At 46.9% G+C, this 22,664-nt stretch overlaps 2 protein-coding genes across 6 annotated transcripts in view; one reads left to right on the top strand and one right to left on the bottom strand.

The window, feature by feature from the left end:
• NEMP2 (nuclear envelope integral membrane protein 2) overlaps positions 1-4,327 on the top strand; it is a 131,502-nt gene extending 127,175 nt beyond the window's left edge. For all 3 annotated transcript variants that reach the window (XM_058664736.1, XM_058664735.1, XM_004577287.2), the window contains 3 exons: positions 89-308; positions 2,884-3,060; positions 3,786-4,327. In XM_058664736.1, the coding sequence (XP_058520719.1) occupies positions 89-308; positions 2,884-3,060; positions 3,786-3,924 (536 nt within the window). In that variant the 3' untranslated portion in view covers positions 3,925-4,327. The remainder of the gene's footprint in view (positions 1-88; positions 309-2,883; positions 3,061-3,785) is intronic.
• A 7,486-nt stretch (positions 4,328-11,813) lies between these two features.
• Positions 11,814-22,664, bottom strand: part of MFSD6 (major facilitator superfamily domain containing 6) — a 73,995-nt gene continuing 63,144 nt past the window's right edge. For all 3 annotated transcript variants that reach the window (XM_058664728.1, XM_058664729.1, XM_058664730.1), the window contains 4 exons: positions 17,704-17,865; positions 16,737-16,835; positions 14,412-14,692; positions 11,814-12,462 (listed from right to left, as the gene is read on the bottom strand). In XM_058664728.1, coding sequence (XP_058520711.1) covers positions 12,256-12,462; positions 14,412-14,692; positions 16,737-16,835; positions 17,704-17,865 — 749 coding nt within the window. In that variant the 3' untranslated portion in view covers positions 11,814-12,255. The remainder of the gene's footprint in view (positions 12,463-14,411; positions 14,693-16,736; positions 16,836-17,703; positions 17,866-22,664) is intronic.

Here is a 22,664-nt window from a genome sequence, read left to right as displayed (position 1 = left end):
AAAAAAAAAAATTCTTATTCCTGACCGAGGTAGCATTTTTCTATCTAGACCGGTTCTGGCTGACATTGTTCACCTTCTGTTTTTCCAGGCTACGTCCTGACGTTCGGACCTTGCAGCTTTGCTGTGTGTTACAGACATGGCCCGCTCACTGACAGCAGGAGCCTGCTGATGTGGGCACTGCGGTTCCTGTCCCTGGCTCTCATCTATGCTGGCGTGGCCATGCCTCAGATAGCCTACACACTCATGGTCCTCCTTGTGTCCTTCCACTATTGGGGCTACCCGTTGAGAGCCTTCAGCTATATCCGCTGGTGCGTATCTTCTGTTGTGGTTGTTGGAGCACTGCTTCTACTAGTTTGGGGGGCGTGAGGAGACATACTGTGTGTGACGTCATAGTCAGTGCAGTGATTTCACTTTGAGGGCAGGGAAGAATTCTGATCCCATCTCCATTTCTAGTGTTTGTTAATCTTTCAGAGGAGCATCACCAATGACCTTTGTGGAAATCAGTAGCTGAATTACTTGGACTTTTCTGCTTTTATTCAACATTGTCATTCTTTAGAGTTTTAGGGGGTGATAGTTGGCTCTTAAAAGAATTAGGAAACACATGAATCATAAATGATTGGAAAATATTATTGAAGATTTTCTTTTCTCCTAGGTTTCCTGTTAAAGTGTAACTAAGCCCAGAGATAGCATAGAGAGATGAGGTGACCTCTGTCGTCACAGCTGTGTGTTGCCTCTCCGGTCACTGAGGCCAGCACTTGTTGGTGTGTCAGGCGCACCGATGGAGGTGGTGTCTCCCCTCAGTGTCCTTGCTGAGACACAGGCGTGCATCTCCATTTCTTATCAGTGTTAGAGTACAGGCTTGCCCAGGACTTGGAGAATGTAAAGAAGGTTCAAGACCACTTTGCTAGAGAAGCTGTTACTGGGGGGGAGACTTAAAAATGAATCAAAACAGCCAGAAGCATGGGTGCAGAGGTCTTACCTGACAGGGAGAAAGCCTCTACAGCACTTAGTGATGCAGCTGTGCTGTCGCTGCTGCATGGGCAAGGCAGGTTCAGGCCTATTGCTGGGGCACCAGAGGCAGGATCAGATCTGGTTCCTTCGTGGGGCCTGGGATGCCATTTTGACTTATTTGTTATGCTTCAGCCCAGTAACAGCTCCCCCAGGAAAGCCTTGGTGAACTTTGGATTTATGACTCCTGTCTGAGCTGCATCAGAGAGAGAGAGAGAGAACTTTTTTTAAAAGCTGGAAAAGTGAATTAGGATGTAAATATGATTTTTAATTGGCAGCTAATCTAATTAGTAATACATCCAACAAACAAATTAAACCAGCAACCATGAACACCTGGAGGCACCTGTAACACGGCCCAGCCCTCAGTCAGCCCAGTGGCCCAGGTAGTGGCCGAGGAGAGCCTGGGATGAGTCAGGGGACCCAGCACTGGCAGGTGCTCAGTCACCTTGCCCTGCGGAAGGAGGTCTGATGAGTGGTGTGGCCTTGTCCTAAAGCACCAAATGGAGATCAGTGGCAAAGCTGAAAGACAGCAGTGCGGGTCAGAGGAGTTGCCCTCCCTGCTGTGTGTTCCTGTGCCGGCTGTGTGCCTTAGGAACCAGGATGGACTCTACTAGTGAACCAGTGTTTGAGGAACTAAGGAATCAAGCAGGAGTCTACAGGTTAAACAGTAAGCCAGAGAAAGAAAATAACTTGATTGTGTGTAGTACGTTCTAGTTTGCAAAGAGCTGTTTTGGTGTATTGTAATAATCCATAGTTGTATCACCCTTGTGGAACACATGCACTGTGCCAGCTCCTATACACAGACTATCTCATCTAATCTGATTGGAGACCTTCTGAGGTGGATAGTCCTGCTTTTGTTCATTTTTTTACATGAGCAATGTGGGGCTTAGTGCCCTGGGAGGTGCCCAGTTCACACAGGCCTAGAGCTGGTCTTCTGGCTCAGAGTCCAGGGGTTTCCATCTCGGGACAGCAAGATGGGCCTTCAGAAAAGGAGAAGGACATGTTAGGGGTTCCCTGACCCGGCTCATCAGCCATCACAGAATTGGTAAAAGATAAAAAGTTTTTAGTTTCCTTCTCCCCCAAGAGTAAATATTCGGGACCTCCTGGTGATTCTGAGTCTGATTTGATGCATTCAGACTTGGAAACCTGGCTAAATGTAAAACTGCCTCAAAGTGTTTTTTAAAGTTCATTGGCAAGTGTGGTATAAATGGTTTTAAAACCTCAGTATCGTTGTCCTTTTTATGCAGCTCTCAGGTTCCTAAATCTTTAGGAATCTCATTTTATGAGATTTTGGATGTTGTTAGTAGAAAAAAAAATAGAAGAATTTTCAGTTGTGAGCACTCAGCATATAGTGAAAGAGGAATTATTCTAAATTGTACCTAAAAGACCTTTGTGCAGTAGTTCCTATTTCTCTCTAGGATTAGTCAGAATCCCTGCCACTAGGTGGAACCGACACACTACAAATGTAGCTGCTAGGCAAGAGTATGGTGTGTTCAGCTGGCTGTCTGCAGGACATCTGTCTCCAAGGTGGGCTTCTGTTAGCGCCCAAGGCGTTCAGCAAAGTCAGGCATGAGGAAGGCAGACCCAGTCATCTGATTGCCAGTAGAAGCCACCAAGAAAATTAGAACAAGCAGCACTAGTAGCAGTTGATTCTTAGATGTCTCCAGAAATGATTTATGATGGTTCAGGAAGTAGGGAATGCGTCGTTAGATTGTAAGTTACCTGTTCTATATACTTTAGTCATGGTAACAATAAAAATGTGTAGATGTAATATAAAGGGAGTTTTGAAATGCTGCTCTCTGAGAAACATATTTGTGTAAAATTTAAGGATTGGATTGGACAGGAAGCTAGCAACCAAATGCCCCATGTTTTCAGGAAAATGAAGGAATGGTTTCAATCGAAAAAGCTGGCGGTGCGGTTTCTTAGCGAAGAGGAGTACAGGGAGCAAGCTGAAACCGAAACAACCAGTGCGCTGGAGGAGCTGCGCCAAGCCTGCCGCAGAGCTGACTTCCCCTCGTGGCTGGCCGTTTCCAAACTCCAGGCTCCGAAAAAGTAAGCCCTGCTCATCCGTTCCAGCCAGAGCCTGGCCGAGGGTCCCCCTGAGCATAGGGGGAAGGCTTGAGGGCTTGGTACAGGCACCTGGGCCTAGACAGACTACTGCCTGCTCAGGCTGGCAGATGGTGGACAGGTGGTCAGGTGGTCAGGGGAGATTGTCCTTCAGCATGTGGATGTCAGGATTATCATTAGTCTGACATTTTGTAAGGAAGGCCTTGGAGATGACTTCCATGTGGAAAGGAAGACGGGATGGTGTGCATGACCTTGTTTCCCTTTCGGCTGGGGCGGAAAATTGTCTTTGTAGAGTTTACTATGAGCACATGTCTGCCCCTGTGTCTTCCCTTCTTCCTAGCTGTGTATGTATGCACTGCCACCATGCAAAGATTGAAGGGGTCAAAGTTGTTTGCCACTAAGGTTAACAAGTAATTCAACTAATACAGCATGGCCAGGAGACAGAATTGGGAAGCAGGAGTGGGGACGGTGGGCTGCCCTGGATGCTGTGTCTGCTTCTCTCCCCTTTTTCTGAGCAGTAGCTGCCTCAAAGGAGATCACTTATGCCATTCCCTGCATTTATACCTGGTGTGTAGATGCCTCCCTCTCCACTAAAGGGGGATCTATAACAAGGGAAAATGTTATCATTCAAATAAACCTTCCTGTGACAATACTGACTTCATTTCAACCTAACCAACCCTTCACACTCCCCTACCCCACCAATGTCTTAGATTTGCTGAGTTCGTCCTTGGGGCAAGCCACCTGTCGCCTGAAGAGATCCGTCAGCATGAGGAACAGTATGGCCTGGGGGGTGCCTTCCTGGAGGAGCAGCTCTTCAGCCTGCAGGCCGACGTTCTGCCCACGAGCTGACCTGCTGCGCGAGGCAGCCAGGAGAAGGACACAGCTCCTGCCACAGTTGGTGCAGCTGGTTGTAGTGGACAGGAACAAAAGGATCTGCTGTGGAGAACATATGAGCCCCCCACCCCAGAGAAGGTCGTGTGTTGAGGCTCCCTCTCCTTGCAGAGGAATATTCCAGTGTGTTGCACAAAGGTTCCGTGTCTGTCGTGACCGCTTTCCTTGCATGGAGACTTTCATCAGGAACCAAGGAGCCATGTTCAAAGAGCCAAGAACCATGAACATGTACCTTGGCGGCACCAGGACGCTCGCACTGTATTCGTTCCCAGAACCTGTGTCACCGTGCTGCACTATTCGTCCCACTTTTCACCACCATTGGTCCTCCAAGAGACCTGAGACACTGCTGAACAGGTGTTAACCAAAGGCTAATCCATAGCCCACTGAGTATTAGTGGTGGGATTCTGAGCGTGACTGTGATTTACAGAATTAAACCTGTATCCTGGAGGACTTTTCAGAGCCTTCAAATGCACATTGTGTGCGTGGCTTCTGGCTTCACAGGACCAAAGAAGCCTTTTTTTTTTTTTTCATGAGGATAATATACCTGGGAATAGGTTTAGAAAATGTTGATGATGGTTTGGTGGCATTGAGGTTTGGGGAGCTTCAGTAACTTGTCCAAGACTGCAAAGTCGTATAAAGGCAGCACGGAGTAGAACCCCAGCCCTCTTGGGTGAGAAGAGGTCATCAGATGCAAGCTGAAGGGGTCTCACCATCTTTTTATTTTTTTAATAACGTCTGATTAGCCATTTAGTAACTGGGATACAGAGACATATTTCTTAAGATTATATTTTGAATTTTGATACGATTTTTCTACATATAAAGATTAGAAACTATAATCGCTTTCTCGACTTGTGTTTGTGTGTTGAAGTTGGAGCCATCTACCCTCTTGACATTTAGAATAGAAGTCAACATTCTAAGTAATTGTATCCGTTTGTAACGATTTTGCATGAAATACACTGTGATCTTTTTGCCAGAAAGCAGATTTTTTTTCCCTCGATTCATGATACCAAACTCCAGTGGGAGCTTTGACCCTGGGGAAAGGAGGCCAAAGCCTAGATCTGAGTAGATTTGGGAATGGCAACCCATTGGTGAGGTTAAAATGTTGCCACACCAATTCCCTGGGGTCTCACACTTGGACTTTTTTTTTTTTTTAGCCTGGATGAGACCACAAAGAATGAGTTCGGTGCTATTGTGCTCCTGAGCCCAGTTGAGTGGAACTTCTCTGATGAAGGTGCGGCTGCCTAGCTGGAACTTTCTAGATTGATTTTCACATGATAGGCCCTCTGTGAAGCAATGTTTAAATATGTATATTTAATATTAGGAGCTTTGTCTTTTTGGCCAAAATCTATTCATTTGAGCTATGCCTTTATGTAGACTGACTTGCAGAATTCCACTCAGATTTCTAAGGAGAACTATTTGACAAGTGTAAGCAGAAGTTCTGACATTGATTGCACCTTCATGTGACTTTATTTTTTATCCTTTTTATTGGTGACACACTAAAAGTGTTGTAGATGTGTTGATGCCTGTGCTGCCCAAGCTCACCTCCCAGGGGTGTCTCATGGAGTGGGAGTGGTACTTAGCACGGCCTGCCTGCTGGAATTGCCAGCTAGAATTGTCATTGTGGCCTTTGCCGAGCCGGAGAAAAGAGGCAGTGCCCACGGAAGGGGTCCATCCCGAGAGGACTGAGGAGCGCACGTAGCCATCCCAAAATAGCAGCCAAAGAGAAGAAACAGCCAGTCTTCTTGGATGTTGTTTTTCATGCTTATTTTTTAGTGGAAATCGCATATTTGTCATTTTTCTATCATGTGAGTGTGTTGAACTGCTGAATAATGAGAAAGTATTACTTGAGCCATTTCTGGCGTCTTTCTGTTTTGATTTGGGTCTTATCAGCACTGCTCACAGTTCTCAGCTCCATCTAGCAATGCACCGACAACGCTCAGAGGTCCTTCCTCTTCTTCTTGCTCTCTCCTGCGGGGTCTCCCCCCACAGATTCCTTTAGTACCCGGTTGCTGGGGGCGGGGGAGGGGGGAGGAGGATGAGCCTGCTGCCCGCCACCCAGCCTCCCTGCCCGCAAGAGACAAACAAGCAGGGGTTCTAAGCAGTTCCGATTTATTGGTGAAATTCAATTTCTTATATAGGGTAAGGGATAGCGTCAGGCCGGGAATTTCGGGAATTCCAGAAGGGGAGAAACTAGGAGCCAATTACTAGGAGAATGACTGCGGAAGCCACCTCCCATAGGCCAGGGGTAGGTGAGCGAGATGGCCAATCAGTATTTCCAGGGCTCTGTCCTTGGCCGCCATCTTGCCCGCCAGTGACCTGGATTGTTAGTTGCCATCTTGTTGACTCAGTAACCTCCTTGCCCCTGAGCCCCACATCTCCCAGTGCCTCCGTACTCCCTCCATGTTGATGTCCTCTCTGCCCTGTCTACAGGCCTTTGCCTGGCGTGTGCAGCTGTGCGATTCAGCCCTGCCCAGGTGGCCACCTGTGTGCTTTCTGCTGCCAGGCCGTGCACTGTGGAAAGCTGGGCTTTGTTGTGTTGCTGCTTGCGCCAGGTGCCTCACGAAAGCTTACCGTTACCTGACACCAGGTGTGTGGGTGGGAAGCAGCGTCGGTGGCCAAGCTTTAACAGTCATCCCATACAAATGGCATCTGAAAAGGCTTTTAAAATGTATTTTGCATATCACAAAAAATCCAGTTGTGATTAGTGGCAAAGTTTGCTAGTGATACAGCTGAATTGTAGGGAGTGTTCATGTGACACCTAAGACGGTGCTTCACTTGGACTTTTTTAAATTGTGGAAATGTAAGGGATTTTGCAGTAGATGATAGGTTACATCAATATATGTAACTGTGTGCATGACTTAAGACCCTGTAATGTCAAAAATGGGATCTTATTCTCCAGAATTAGACATATACTTAAAACACTTTTTAAAATTATTTTATTTGGAAGGCAACGATCTCCTAAGCCCCTGTGACAAACACTGCCCAGAGAAGCACCCTAATCATGTCAACTGCTCTTGAGCACAGACAGGTAAGAGGAATGCCTGGTCTTGAAGCAGCCTGCAGTAACACAAACGTATCTCTAGGTGGCGCATTCTGCTATGCGGCATGGTCCCTGTTTTCATCAACACACCTTCAGGCCTATACCCTTAGCCATAAGGTGTCTCCACTTAGTGATTCAGTCATAAACAACTGGCACAGGATAAGAATGCTTGATTTGCTTTGCAGTCTCTCAAATGAGATATGATAGGGATCAGATTATAGCAGGAAGGCTGCATGGACAGCACAGTTATATAGTTCAAATGTCTGGTGTCTGAAGCCAAAGTCTTCATCTAATAGCCACAGTGAGCTGGCTAAGTGTGATGACAGCCAACGTGAAGGCTAGCGCCTGGCCAGCTTCTGCTGCTTTGTTCAAGCCCTGTCAATCTATCCCTGCAGAAGACTTACGTGTTTCTAGTCTTGTTGTAGATTGGCATCCCATTCCCTTCTTCAAGGCATTTTTCCCTAAGTTTCACTCTTTGTCTAGCCTAGGATTCAAGTTGTCTTTTTTTTAAAAAAAAGATTTATTTATTTATTTATGTTGGAAAGGCAGATTTACAGAAGAGGAAGATCTTCCGTCTACTGATTCATCTCCCCAAGTGGCTGCAACAGCCGGAGCTGAGCTGATCCAAAGCCAGGAGCTTTCTCTGGGTCTCCCACATGGGTGCAGGGTCCCAAGGCTTTGGGCCGTCCTTCACTGCTTTCCCAGGCCACAAGCAGGGAGCTGGATGGCAAGTGGAAGAGCTGGGACATGAACCAGCACTCATATGGGATCCTGGCATATGCAAGTTGAGGACTTGAGCCACTAGGTTACCACACCCTCAAGTTGTCTTTTAAGGTAAGTTTGCCTGTTTTTGTCACAAACACTAAGTGTACCTTAGAGAGGTATCCCAGAGATTTGGGGTGAGGATTTATTTTCTATCACAAGTCTTGGAAGATGCATCAGAGTTGTAACTGCTTTATTATTTGGGATCTACTTGCGTTTAACATTGGATCCCTTTTTCCAAGAAGGAAGTAATGAAGAGGAGAAAGGTAGGGATCTTGCCCTTTCCTGGAGACCCATCAGCCCCTGCTGGGTGGAGATTGATGATTCAGAGGTTGAGCATCCCCTAGGCCCATGTGTGAGAAGTTTGAGCTCCAAGGGTGGAAACATTCGTATTACGGTGTCTGAAGTTGGGGAACCCAACCTAGTAATTGGGTTGAGTTAGGCTGGTAGAGTGAGACCTGCAAGGTGAAATCCCGTTGGCATTATAAGGGCACACGGAGACAGACACGCACCCTCTCCTGTCATGTTCTGCAACACCTTGGCTCTCTGCAAGAACACATCACCAGGAGTCATGATAGTGAGGCCCCTGATCATGGAGTGTGACCCTCTAAAAGCAGGAGCTAAAACCAACCTCCCGTCCTGCCAAAGTAGCTTGCCTTAAGCATTTTTTTGTAGTAATGAAAATACTGTTAACACTAGCTGGGGACCTTCTGTACCTCTTCATCTGAATCTCAAAACCACTCTGTGATGTGTTTTAATGCCCCTGCCACCCCCACCCCTTTGGAGCTGAGGGAAGACAAAAGAAGCAGGGTACTGACACACATACACCTCAAGGGACAGAATCAGAATTGAAGCCCTGATATGTCTGCTGTTGGGGCCCAAGTACTTCCTGTTTCCTCAAGGAAGGGGTCCAATAGATAACACATTCAAGAGATGACTGCACCTGTCAGTGTCCTGGCTCTCCAGTGATGTGTGCCTTGGAGCTCTGTAGGCTGTGGTCCAGGGTAATGCTCCTGAAACTGGGGTGAGGCACCAGGGCCCCTCCTAGCCTCCGTTCATTACAAGTAAAACATTTGTGAGAAATACTTTAAAGTGCATTAGCAAAGAGAGGCAACTTTTAAACAGGTAGACAAAACTGAAGTGGAAGGATCAGATGCCAGGGTGTCACCACAATGTCAAATTGCCATACCATGTTTAACATGCTTCATTCTTGTTTTATGAACACACCTGCCAGAGTCTGCAGGTGACACCCATCCACAGCCACACCAAGGAACACTGCTCTTCCATCCACTGGTTCATTTCCAAATGACTGCCTGCAATAGCCAAGGCTGAGCCAGGCCAAAGCCAGTAGCCAGGAATTTCATCTGGATCTTGCAGGTGTGTGGCAGCCACCTTCTGCTCCCTTGTCAGGTACATTAGCACGGTGCTGGATCCAAAGCTGGGACTCGAACCCATGCTCATATGGGATGCCGGCACTGCAGATGGCAGCTTAACCGCACTGCATCACAACACTGGCCCTTTATTTAAGTCTTGTCTGTGACCACCTAATGTTTACAATGCATGTTGGCAATGGAATACTTTATACTTAGCTAGGTATAGGTAAATTATCATGGCACAGTGATTCAGGAGCGTGAAACAGAATTATGAAAAGTGCAAAGAGGCAGGCCCTCCCTAGGAAAGCATTCTTGCGATCCTCAGCTCTTTGCCACACTACACAGTGGCAGTGTTTATGACATGAGCGTTGGCTGTCACGTATTTCACTCAGACATCAGAGCAACCCTGGACAGCAGGAGAGGGGTTCTGAGTATCGGGGAGACTAACGCACACAGTGTGATCCTCACCTGGCAGGGTGAGGCCTCCGGGGTGCTGCCCTGTGGAAGTGGGCCTGAACAAGCTGTGTGGGGAAATGCCAGGAAGACCTGCCTATCCCAGGGCAGTTTTCATCAGCTGTTGGCATCATGTGGCCACTAGCAAAACCTTAAGCCAGGGAAGTGGCATTGTCTTTCCTAGGAACTTCACAGATTTTCTGTGAGGCTTCCCTCCTACTGAAGGCTGTCCATATGGTAATGTTCCTTCTTATGGCTTTGGGAGATCGTCACCTGCAGTCTCAGGCCTTTCCAGGTGCTTGACAAGGGCTGTCACATGCTCAAAATGCAATGTGCATTCACTTTAGTGCTTTTCAAGATGGCATGTGGCACTACCAGGACAGGAAGAAAACAGGTGCAGTGTTCACAAACCCTGAAGGGTCAGCCAGGAAGGCCAGGATTCCTGCGTGCCTGAGTCCACGCTGGCAGGCAGTGATCCCCACCGGAGGCAGCCTGAGTGGGGCTCTTATAGAGACAATGACTTGATTTGGTCACATCTTACTCAGTGAAGAAATATTTAAAAATGGTCTTTTTATTTCCACATGTCAACTGTGCATTTCCCAAACAGCAGGCTTTTCAGAGGAATGAATCAGAACTGTAAACACAGGAAACAATGTAAGCGTCTGACTTCCAGCAGTCAGGTGCACAAATCCACAGGCTGCATTCATGGGTGAGAGTCCGCCTGTCACCCACTGCTTCACTTCCATCATTACACAAGCATAATAAATAGATCTGAATTTAAAGGTCACTTAAAATGAATCATGATAATTTACAGTACAGTACATTTCAGTTCAAGTGCAAAAATAACTATTTGCTTAGTTCTATTTCTTCCACCTACTTTTTTTAAGCTGTGGCTTGTGGTGAAGTCAGATATGCTTCTGTAGCATTTCTTTCTCCCAGGTGCAGTCTCAGGCAGAACTGAAGTGTCATGGAGAACCCCCGTCTACACGGACCCTGCATGACCAAGGTCACAGGGTAAGGGGAGGCACCCATCTATAACTCCCGGTCTTTGCTTCCTGCCCTGGCCTCGTCCACCACTACTGGACACAGTAAAACCGATCCTCCTTCAGCTACACAGGCTCCCTGGCCCACAGCTCTTCCTGGGGCTTCCTGTCCACCTCCGCCGCCATGTTCAGCGACAGCAAGCTTTCTCGTGGCGCCCCTGGCATTGCTCCAGCTGTGCTCATCAACTGCACAGTTGCATTTCCGTGTCCACTGTCCAGTGTCTGACCAACCGTGTCCTGGGAAAGAGCATGCTGAGATTTTTTTTCATCCTGGCAAAGAACTTCCTAGCCCTAATCTTCCCATGCTGGCTTCCTCTTTGCCACCTCGTCAGAAACAAAACCAAACCGACCCCTCATGTCATTTTTAAAAACGGCATCCCTCCCCCAGGCACTTAAATCTTATACTGTTAATTGTCTGTAGTAATGTTTCCTTATAGGAACCCCTGGGAATTCAGTCACTTGTTTTTATTCCCATTAGCTAATTAGAGCCCAGATACTACAAATAGCAAATAGGGAGCTATTTACAGTATCAACATGTGATGTAAACCCTTGCCTGTCAAGCCACATGATACTGACTGGTTGATGTATTTTTTTTTAATAGTCCCTCATTTCTGGTCATTTCAAAGCCCATTTAAAACAAAAGGCATCTTAAAGCTCAGCTAAGCTGGCAGTAGCCAGTCATGGCTTCTGCTGCTCAAGAAATTGACTGCTTCAATGTATATCACACACATAGAAAAATACATGTACTAGGGAGACGCAAAGTCTCTGATGAAACAACTTTTTAACAAAAGCATATGTTTTATGCAACTTGTATCTGGTTATTTTTTTTTTTTTTTTTTTTTTTTTTTTTTAAAGATTTATTTTATTCTTATTACAAAGTCAGATATACTGAGAGGAGGAGAGACAGAGAGGAAATGGAGCTGCCGGGATTAGAACCAGCGGCCATATGGGATCAAGGCAAGGACCTTAGCCACTAGGCCACGCTGCCGAGCCCATTTTTTTTTTTTTTTTTTTTTTTTTTTTTTTTAAAGATTTATTTTATTTTTATTACAAAGTCAGATATACTGAGAGGAGGAGAGAGAGAGAGGAAGTGGAGCTGCCGGGATTAGAACCAGCGGCCATATGGGATCAAGGCAAGGACCTTAGCCACTAGGCCAAGCTGCCGAGCCCCTGGTTATTTTTTAAATCTTTTTTTTAAAATGGTTTACTTGAAGGAAAAACAAAATTACAGATCTATAGTGTTTCTTCCCAGTTTGCATTTAAGAACCGAATCAGAAGATAGAAATTAGATCAGCCATCCCGTGACACACCTTAGCTCCCTGCCACTGGCTGGCTGCTGGCTTCTGCCCTCAGGGCTCTGGGGAGAGGCCCTCAACCAGCCAACCCCAGCCAACCAACTCCAGTCCTCACTGCACCCCAGCAGACCGGGCCAGTGTGTACTGCAGCTCCTGCGGGCTGAAGTTTCCGTGTTAAGCAGTTTAGCTAATTTAGAAGCATGTGCGGTGCTGTGTGTCCGGTGCAGGTGTGGTGGATGGTTAGGTGTGTCCTGGGTTGGGAGGCTCCCCACTCTACCCTGGTGGAGCCCCATTCCATGCAGGACACTGGACGAGCAGGGTCCTTATGGTCCCCCCTGGCTGGGCTGAGCTTGAGGCTCCTGACCCTCAGCCGCACGCGGGCCCAAGCTGAGGTGAGCAAGGCTGGTCTGCTTCAGAGATGCTGCTGCTGCATCAGGCGGAGGCTGCCTTCCTGATGGGCGGGACGGAGGCTCACGGGGCGCAGGCTGGGCTCCACCTGGTGCCGAGTTTTCCCGATGCTCACTGGTCTCCTGGAGGGAAATAAGCAGGAGATACCCAGGGGTCAGTGACAGCCAAGAAATCTACTCCTTTGAATGTTCTTAAATAAGACCACAGGACACACGGGGAGATCATCCTAAAGGGCCCATTCCAGGGACCAGGCAATGGAGGAAAAAGGACAGAATGTCTTACCTTTCAGCTCCTTTCCTATGTGCAACTGCCAGAGCCGCATGGAAAACACAAACACTATAAGCAGACGGATCTTGTTCGTAAAGGAACATTATTGCCAAAATGCCACTCGCTCCTGCGTAGACAACTGACATTGTGCAAGTTTGTACCGAGCAGCCCCAGCCATGCGGCCAGAGGCCACTTGGGAAGGAAGGCCATGGCTATCAAGGGCCAGAGGTCACTTCGTCTAAGTAAATGAGAGATTTCAGACTTAGAGACAGAGGCAGGAAGGGAGTGAAGCACATTCAGAGTCCTCCTGTCCACCTGGGATTCCAAGATAAGGACAGGGAGGTAAAAAGACCCAGAAGACCCAAGTAAAAGGGGCAGTGCAGACCAGCAGTGGCCGCTCAGTCACCCACTCCCAGTCCCTTACCTACAGTGATTTCTATGAGATGCCACATGGAGTTTCTCCATCAGTAGCTGAGCATCCTCCCTACCACCTCCCCTAAAGTTGCTCATGAAAACACACCACCTTGCCTGGTTTACTGATCTTATAATGTGGAGAAGGCGATGCTATGTTAGCCTGACAGGTGTCTGTGAGTACGGATGAGGAGGCAAAGTGGCACACGTGCCATCTTCCCTCCTCTTTGTCAACAAAGGCACTGCCGCCTCCGTGTGTTCCCACCCAGTGGTTGGTCGCTCAGCTGGGTGGAGGACCCATGGGAGATGATGGGTAAACGGGCACCAGTGCACACATGACTCCCAGGGAAGAATGTGATTTGGTTCAAATGATAAAGATTTTGTGTTCATTTATAAAAATAAACTAAGGTAACGCAACACACTTTCTAGAAGGGAAATGACCCAAATCACTTTTTTTCAGTCCTCTTCCCTTTTTCCCTATGTCACCTTTGAAGCCATTCTAAATAAGACATGACCGTGACTCATAAACTAAAGGGAAATGATTAATATAGAAAGAGGGAAGTGGATTTATGACTTTGGCCACAGTGTTCATACAAGTCATACTCAACTTGCAAAGTCATACTATAGCTTTGGAGATAGGATACTGTTTGGACACCAGGACGTGACCTTACTTAGGAGGGAGCATTCCTCTAGGGCAGGGGTGGGGAGTATCTGAGAAATCATTTGGTCTGCTGCTACCAGAACAACTGTAAGCAGGACTGGAAATTCTGCAACAAACAGCAGGCTAATTAGGTTGATGATTCTGCATAGCCTACAAATGATTCCCACTCCCCTAGTCTAAGGGACAACAAAAATCGCACTTCTTATTTTTAAGGTGAGGCCACTTGCAAAGTCATACTTGGACTGAGCTCGGTGCCCTATCAGGAGCATGCTGGGGCTCAGGATGGTTAATGCATTTATTCAGCAAACAGCTCTGCTGGGCAGGTTTTATATAAGGCTCCCACTAGAACTTCAGAATTACAGGAAATCATAAATAATGGCCCCCAGAGGCAAGAACCAAATCTTCTCAGTGCCACCAGTATCATCCACAGTGAAATGTCAAGGAAACACACAAGCTCAGCGTGGACTTCATTACACTCTCTCTTTCTGCAATGCCATCTCCTCTGCGAAGCCAGCCTGAACTCCAGATGGGGCAGAGGCTTCCTGCTCTGGGAAACAGACATCTCCAACACCATTACCACAAACCACTGGCATGGTTTTTTGGTGCACCTATTTCTCCTAATGGGCTTTCAAGTAACTCTTGCTGAAGCACAAATGGATAATTAACACACATGAGCTCACTGAGTGGGTCTTCACTGACAGGTGCCACGCCATCCCAGCAGAAGGACCTTACCTGCAGTGGCTGTATCTCAGATGCCCGGCTGTCTCTTGTTAGCTGCATCATCTCTTTGATCTGGTAGAGTGCGTAGACAAAGGTCACCCAGGGAGAAGAGCTGACCCCCCAGGCTGGCTTGTTCACATCCTCCTGCTCTTCCTGGTGCTTGGTTTTCTTGGGAGGAAGTCTGGCCTCAATGCGTGGCATGACATCTTCTGTCTGTTGTTGTACCAAGTCGATGGTTGCTATGGGAACAGGACTGGAGGGAACAGGAATCCTTTCTGCCAACATTGTCTTGTCTGGGAAGGAAATATTTAAATCATTTTTCAGAATTTTCTATGTATTTAAAAACAGAATTTTAAAATGTCAGCTAAATAACCCTATCATCCCATAAGTCCATCCCAGTATGTTTAGCAGCAGTAAGAAGCTGTGGTTTATCTAGGAATTCCTGACTTGGTGCAAATCTTGAGTAAATCAACATGATGTTTATTTTTTAACATCCCTTCTGGTACCTAACAGGCATTAACATGTGTTTACTTTAAAAATCTATTTATCAGGCCCAGCGTGATAGCCTAGTGGGTAAAATCCTTGTGTTGCATGTGCCAGGATCCCATACGGGTGCTGGTTCATGTCCTGGCTTCTGCACTTCCCTTCCAGCTAGCAGTTGAGGATGGCCCAAAGCCTTGGGACCCTGCACCCAAAGGGGAGTCCTGGAAGAAGCTCCTGGCTTTGGATCGGCTCAGCTCTGGCTAATGTGGCCACTTGGGGAGTGAATCAACAGATGGAAGATCTTTCTGTCTCTCCTTTCTGTAACTCTGACTTTCCAATAAAAATGAAATAAATCTTTAAAAAAAAAAAAAAGAACTCCTTCACTGATCTTATAATGAATGCCAGCGCAACCGAGATTACAGTGAATGTGGCCTGAAGCCCCTTTGCAGGAGTGCAAGTTTACAGACAAGCATCCAAGCAGGGAAAGCACATGGTGGCTACTTCTCACTAGTCTTCTGGAGAAGGTATAAATTGATGCTGTGTAAGAGACACAATCCAATGAACATTATCAAAGCCACTCTTGGTCTTTCCTTCAGAGCAACGTGCTGGGTTGAAAATCTGGGCTCTGGCATCTTTGCAGCAAGCAAGTTTCCCACTTAAGAGAAGCATCTGAGCTGAGGCCAGTGCTCCTCAAAGGACAGGAACGCCAGAGATGGCGAGCCCTGAACTGGGACCAAGGAGCCGAGCAAGCGTACCTTCATCCTACTTGCCTGACCCTTAGTATATGTTGATTTAAACTGGTCTCACTGACAGACTATTTTAACAACCTCATTGGTTCATCCGAGAGGCAGAGAGTGAGAGACAGGCGGGGAAAAACAGCCCCCATCAGCTGGCCCACTCCCCAGATGCCTAAAGCTGATTACTGGGGACCTAGTTCAGGTCTCTCTCGTGGGTGGCTGGAACCCAGTTAACGCCACCTGCCAGTCTGCATTATCAGGAAACTGTAGACAAAAGCCAGAGTCAGGCATCAAATCCAGCAGCTGATGTGGGCCAAAGATGTCTTAACAAGCGTCTCTGCCACTAGGTGAAACTTCCTAGAGCCCCCATGACCAAAGGGTCAAGAAAGCGCCTTGGGGGATGACAATTTTAATAAAAGACATGTCTGGTTCAGGGCAAGCTTCAAATTTTAGGGTTAGGCCTTTTTTTTTTTCTTTTTTTTCTTCTTTTTTTTTTTAGATGAAGATGAAGGTGTAGAGCCTAATGCCACTCCCTGTCACACTGATAAAGTTAGTGGGGACATGCATTCAATGCAATGGTTGAAGCCACCATCTGGCACACTGACACCGCCTATGCGAGTTGGGATGTGAGGTTCAGGTCTGCTTCCGTTTTCACAGCACCCTGCAAGGCAGCAAGTGGCGGGTGAAGTAGCGTGTCCCTGCTGCCAGCGTGGGAGACCCGGATCCAATCCTGTTCCTGAGCCTTGAGAAATCTCTCTCCCTTTCCCTCCTTCTCTCCCCTCTGCCTCTCAAATCTAAGTTTTAAAAAATGTAAGAATAATGCCTGGCATTGTAAAGATGTGAGTTAAATCTGACATCATTTTAGGATACCAGAGAAGTTTAAATTATTTTCCAAGCACCTTGTAGCGTAAAGCAAAAACAGAAACAAGAAAAGCCCCAGCTGTTCAAAGTGATCACTATTTCTCAACACACTGGGTGACCTCTCTCTCCTCATGAGCTGAAAAAGTCCAGCCAGGTGGGCCTGTTGTCCTGGAGTCATCTCTGAGTTTCTGAGGGACTTAAGTGGGGCTCCCGTGGCTTAACAATTAGAGGCATCAAGAAGGAATGGGCTGTTTACCTTCTTCCTCATCTGGCACTGCCAACCACTGGATCAGGGCAAACAGCAGGAGGATCACCAGGCAGGCCATGCCAATCCCGCGAAAGGTGGCCGCAGCTCCTGTGAAGACCAATGAAGCGCTCTGTAAGGAATGCTCACAGCCCCATCCCAAAGCCAGCGCTCCAAAGCCAGGGAAGCCCAGCATGGCATGACTGAAGGAAAGCACCTGGCCGTCAGCGGCTCTCCGGAACGGGAAGACACACCATTTCCAGCGCTGCTGTCAACTCACCCTGTCTGGCTAGAGAACACGTTTCTAAAGGCTTGTCTCCACACAGCTTTCAGCAGAACACACATCTTCAGTGGTGTGTGCTCATTCCTCACAAATGAGCCCACTGACCCCTGACTACCCACCAGCCCTGTCCCTGGCACAGCATAGCTCCCACTGGTGTAGAAATTCCCACACTCCTGGGTCCACGCTACACAGATGATTGAGCTATTGAGGTCCCTGCAGCAGGATAAGCCCACAGGTACCCCAGCACCTGTTTCCAATAAAGCACATCTGACAAGGCAGACAGTCTTATCACAGATGCCATGACATGACCAAAGCCACCACAGTTAAATTATCCTGGTTCTAAATCTCCAAATGGAGTAACAATGAATTCTTGTTCCCTTGACATTAACTTCAGCAGAGTAAGGGTGCTTCACTTCAAACTCAGTACATTTGCACTCACTCCCGGCTTTGCTCTGCCAAAGTTACCTGTGTGGGCCCTGGCCACACTGCTTGTCAGGAACATGCACGGTACAGGCCAACCTGAATCATCTTACCAACCAAGCACACTGCCTCCCAGCTGTGGCTGTCGGCCACGCTGAGAGAGGACAGGAACACTGGAGGGCCGCGGTAGCAGACTTCTACAGGGATGAGGGTGCTTACGAAAGTGTGCCTCAGAAACCTTGTTCTCACCAAAACCAAGACAGAATGCTTTCTTACCGAAGTAATTGACTAGCACACCACCAATCATGGCACCGCAGCCTCTGCCCAGGCCCAGGTGGAGGCCCTGCAGGATGCCCTGGGCAGATGTCCTCAGCTCCGGGGGCACAGCCGCACTGAGGTAGGAGATGCACGCTGCCCAGATGGCCGCATGCGTCACTCCTGGAGGGGAAGAGGAGAAGAGAGAATGATCATGCTGTCAGGACTGCTTGGAGCACTGTTTCTGAAACGTGCATTGTATTTTTTCAAAGATGGTAAATGGAGGAAAGCTACATGATAGTCCAGTGATCACTTCAGCCTGTTTTTCTTTTTTTTTTTTCTTTCAAAGCACTTAATAATTTGAGGGGCAGAGTTACACAGGGAACAGAAGCAACAGACTGAGAGCTCTGTCGGCTGCCTCACTCGCCTGATGGTCTGAGCAGCCTGGGCTGAGCTGGCTGGGAGACAGAGCCAAGAGTCAGGAGCTTCACCCAGGTCTCCCAGGTGGGTTCAGGGCCCCAAGCACAGAGGCCATTTGTGCTGCTTTTCCCAGACGGTAACAGGGAGCTGGCCTGCAAGTGGAGCAGCCGGACCGTGAGCAGGACTGCTACTATGGAAAGCCAGCCTCACAGGCACTAGCTTTGCCCACTGTGTCACAACGCCAGCCCCATTTTAACCAGTTTTAAGCCTACAAACATCTGCTTGAATCCCCGATTCCAACTCTTTTGGGTATATACTGCTTTAAAGTGGAATTCTTTGTTCAATACTTAGATTTAAAAGTAAATTATTTTAGGGAATCAAGATGGCAGAATAGGGTAAGTACACGTTTAAACGGACAGAGAAACATTTAATCAGGATGAAGCAGAGAGGGCACATTCCAGAAAATGGGAGAGGACAGAACAACAGCAGAGGGGTACCTGGAGACTGATAGACACAGGAAAGCAGCGGACACAACAGTATGGTGTTGCAGTGACTGATACTCCAGCAGCATTCAACTAACGGCGATCTGAACTCCACCAGCAGCCAAAACTTCACCAGCAACAAGGTGGAAACTTTCACTGGGAGCTTGGCAGGTAAACCCAGACAAAGGACTGTCCGTCCTGCTGGTTCATTTGATTTGACCAGGAGCAGAGACAGAGTGACAGAACCCAAATGGGCAGTGCAAGAACAGGGTGGATTTCATGGCCCAGTCAGCTCCCTAGAGCCGAATCGGGCGCCATTTTGCATAAGGAGGCAAAGGCAAGGGAAAGGACTGGGTATACACTGAGCTGGAAGTGAACTCATTTCTGACTCAATGAACTGCATCAACATGACATTCTGCAGGTTCCACCCAAGACAGGTCTGAGTAGCCCTCAGACCTGACAGCCAGCAGATCAAGAACTCTAGTAGTGGTACATAAGGCACCATTTTGTACACTGTGGCAAAAGCTTTAGGACTGCAGGGGACAACAGTGAACTGCGCATGTGCTGAGCTCGCAGGAATTCACTAAGTTCAGTGGATTGCATTGGTCCTGCAGGAAAATAATACCAACTGTGGCATCATATGGGTCAAAATAGGTCCGTGTGGCAGCCAGACCTAACGCCCAACAGATTCCTACAAGATCAGTGCCACCAACAACCTAGCTATATTGGACACCTGGTGCCTCCCTAATCCTGGGACCTACTTCAACCGGAAGCCGTAGAAAGGTTGTACAGACAACGGTGCAGCCTCAGCATGGTATCACAGGAGGTGGAGAGTGGTGAGCCAGGAGCTGGGGCTAAAGAGACCATGGTGGAAATCTTAACATAAGAACCCAGACCTGGAACTCACTGGAGGTTGTGGCACAAGTGACTGCAAACAAAGAGCTGTGTACCAACTGCAATAAATAAAATCAAACTGTAGACCTGTGGGTGACACAGCTTAGAAACCTGCCCCAAGGAGAAGACTCTGCTAACCAGAAGTACAATGACCAACAGCAAAAGAAGAGACAGAGGCACAATGAATATTACTGAAAATTCCCCTGCAAAGGAGCAAAACCCTATGCCAACCTCAGAGTTAACTGAGGAAGACATTGGGAAAATGGGGGACACAGAATTCAGAAAACTCATTTTAAAGCTGATCAACAATGAGAAGCACATACAAGAGTTCAAAGAATTTAAGGAATATTTTACACAAGCAATAGCAATAAAGCAAATCAAGGCTGATATATCAGAAATTAAGAACACAGTAGAGCAAATTAAAAGTACAGTGGAGAGTCTCCAAAATAGAATGAAGCAAGCAGAAGAAAGAATCTCAGAATTGGAAGATATTTCCTGTCATCAGGGGGAAACAAAAAAAAGCTGGAAGCAGAGCTGGATCAGGTCAAAAAAAGTATTCAAGAATTGAAAGACACTATTAAGAGGCCTAACATAAGAGTTATGAGAACCCCAGGAAGTGCAGAAAGAGAAACTGGGTTTACAAATATATTTAATGAAATAATAAGGGAAAATTTCCCTAATCTGGGGAAAGAATTGGGAAACAAGATCCAGGAGGGACACAGAACTCCCAACAGGCTTGATCAAAAGCGATCTTCATCAAGACACATGATCATCAAGCTCTCTACAATTGAACATAAGGAAAAGATCCTTAAATTATTAAAAAAAAAAAAAAAAACGATTTAAGGGGTCTGCACTCTGGTGTAGCAGGTAGATGTGCCACCTATGGTACCAGTATTCCATACAGGCACCAATTTTGTGCTGAATGTTCCAATTTTGACACAGCTACCTGCTAAAGCACCTGGGAAAGCAAGGGGGCTGGCCAAGTCCTAGGGCGTCTGCACCCACGTGGGAGACTTGAGAGAAGCTCCTGGCTCCTAACCTTGCACTGGCTCAGATCCAGCAGTTCGGGCCATTTGGGGAGTGAACCAGCAGATGGAAGATCTCTGTCTCTCTGTCTCTGCTTCTCAAACAGTTGTATTAATAATTCTTAATTTTTATTTGGAACAGTTGCAGAGTGGAGGAGAGACAGCGAGAGGGGTCTTCCATGCACTGGCTCACTTTACAAGCGGCTCCAACAGCCAGGGATGAGCCAGTTCAAAGCCAGAAGCTAGTAGCCGAATTTATCTGAGCCTCCCACATGCAATAGTGGGGCCCAAGCACTCAGACCATCTTCTGGCTCCTTTCCCAAGCCATTAACTGGGAGCTGGATCAGAACTGGAGCAGCTGGAACACAAACTGGCGGCCATGTGGGATGACAGCACTGGAGAGGTTTTACTCAATAAGTTACAGAAACAGCCTCCTTGGTCATGACTTTAATATACAGCAACATAAAATCTTCACTAAGGCACTGCTTTCGGGGTAATATAAAGATATTGTCACAACAGATTTTGTAGCTAGAAGATATTACGAAATCAGGCACCAATGATGTGACATATCATGTTAAGCCACTACCTGCAGTGCTTGCATCCATACGGGTACCAGTTCAAGTCCCAGCTGTTCTGCTTAAGATCTAGTTCTCCGCTAATATGCCTGGGGGAGCTGTGGAGGATGACCCATGCACTTGGGCTCCTTTACCCATGTGGGAGAGCTGGAGGGAAGTTCCTGGCTCCTGACTTTAGCCCAACCCAGGCTCAGTCACTGCAGTCATTTGAGAAGTGAGCCAGTGGGTGGAAGACTCTCTCACCATCTATATATAACTCTGCCCTTCAAATAAATAAAATATAGCTGAATTTTGAGTGGATTAAGTTAGTTTCCTTTGCGATCATGGTATCTCCCCTGCCAGGTAAGTATGAGTCAGTTTCCTTTGAAAAACAATCTCATCTTTTGCTCTTTTTGCAGGTGATTATAGGAAATTAAGACAGGAAGTGAAGCAGCCAGAATTTGAAATAGCACCCATTTGATACTGGCACTGCAGGCAGCAGCTTTACGTGCAACACCAGAGTGCAAGCCCCTCATCTAAATAACCTTACAAGCAAGATCCAAAAGGATCCTATTATGTCCAAGTAACATAGCTGGATACTGGCACAAAAATAATGAATATATACATGAATACAAAAGTATCCAGGTATAATTCCAATATCTGGCACACAATCAGAAATTACCAGGAATGGGAGCCGCCATTACAGCACAGCTGGTTAAGCTGCCACTCACAGTGTGAGTGTTTGATATGAGAGCACCAGTTACAGTTTCAGCTGCTCTGCTTCCGATCAAGCTTCTGGATAATGTGCATGGGAAAAATCCTTGGCCTTGCCACCCAGTGGGAGACAAGGATGGAGTTCTTGGCTTCCACTTCAGCATGGCCTAGCCTTGGCTGTGGTGGCCATTTGGGAAGTGAACCAGTAATAAAACATCTCTGCTCTGTCATTTTGCTTTTCAAATAAATATGCATGATTTGGGGGTTGGTGCAGCAGCACAGCACATTAATCTTCCACCTGAAACGCCAGCATCCCATATAGGTACCACTTCTAGTCCTGGATGCTCAATTTCCCATCCAGCTCTCTGCTTATGATCTGGAGAGCAGTGGCAGAGGGCCCAAGGCCTTAGGCCCTGCTCCCATATGAGAGACCCAGAGTAAGCTCCTGGCTGTGCATCAGCCTAGCTCCAGCTGTTGCAGCCATTTGGGGAGTGATCTGGCAGATGAAAGCTCTCTCTCCGTAACTTTTTCAAGGAAAATAAACCTTTTAAAAATAAAAATAAAATTAAAAACAAAAATAAATATGTTTTCGAAAATTACCGGGAATAATTTTACTTAAGTAGATCCATAACGAAATAAACATTTTTATTGAGTACAAGGGATCATTTGTCTTATGTTGACTAAGAAACATCAAAATAATGTGCCTAAGTTTTATGTAAGTTTTAGTCATCATATTTCAACTGGGTTATTTTTAACTAAACGAGACAGATGACTATAATAGCATTCACAATTATTTTTCACAAAACCAAAAAATATTTTTTATCTGTTTGAAAATTACAAGCAACAGCTCTCAGAATTGAATAATGTATTACAAATGTAGACATAGTAGCATA

This window comes from Ochotona princeps, chromosome 5 (genome assembly GCF_030435755.1).
Source record: "Ochotona princeps isolate mOchPri1 chromosome 5, mOchPri1.hap1, whole genome shotgun sequence".
Lineage (NCBI taxonomy): Eukaryota > Metazoa > Chordata > Mammalia > Lagomorpha > Ochotonidae > Ochotona > Ochotona princeps.
This window is presented reverse-complemented; position numbering and strand designations above follow the sequence as displayed.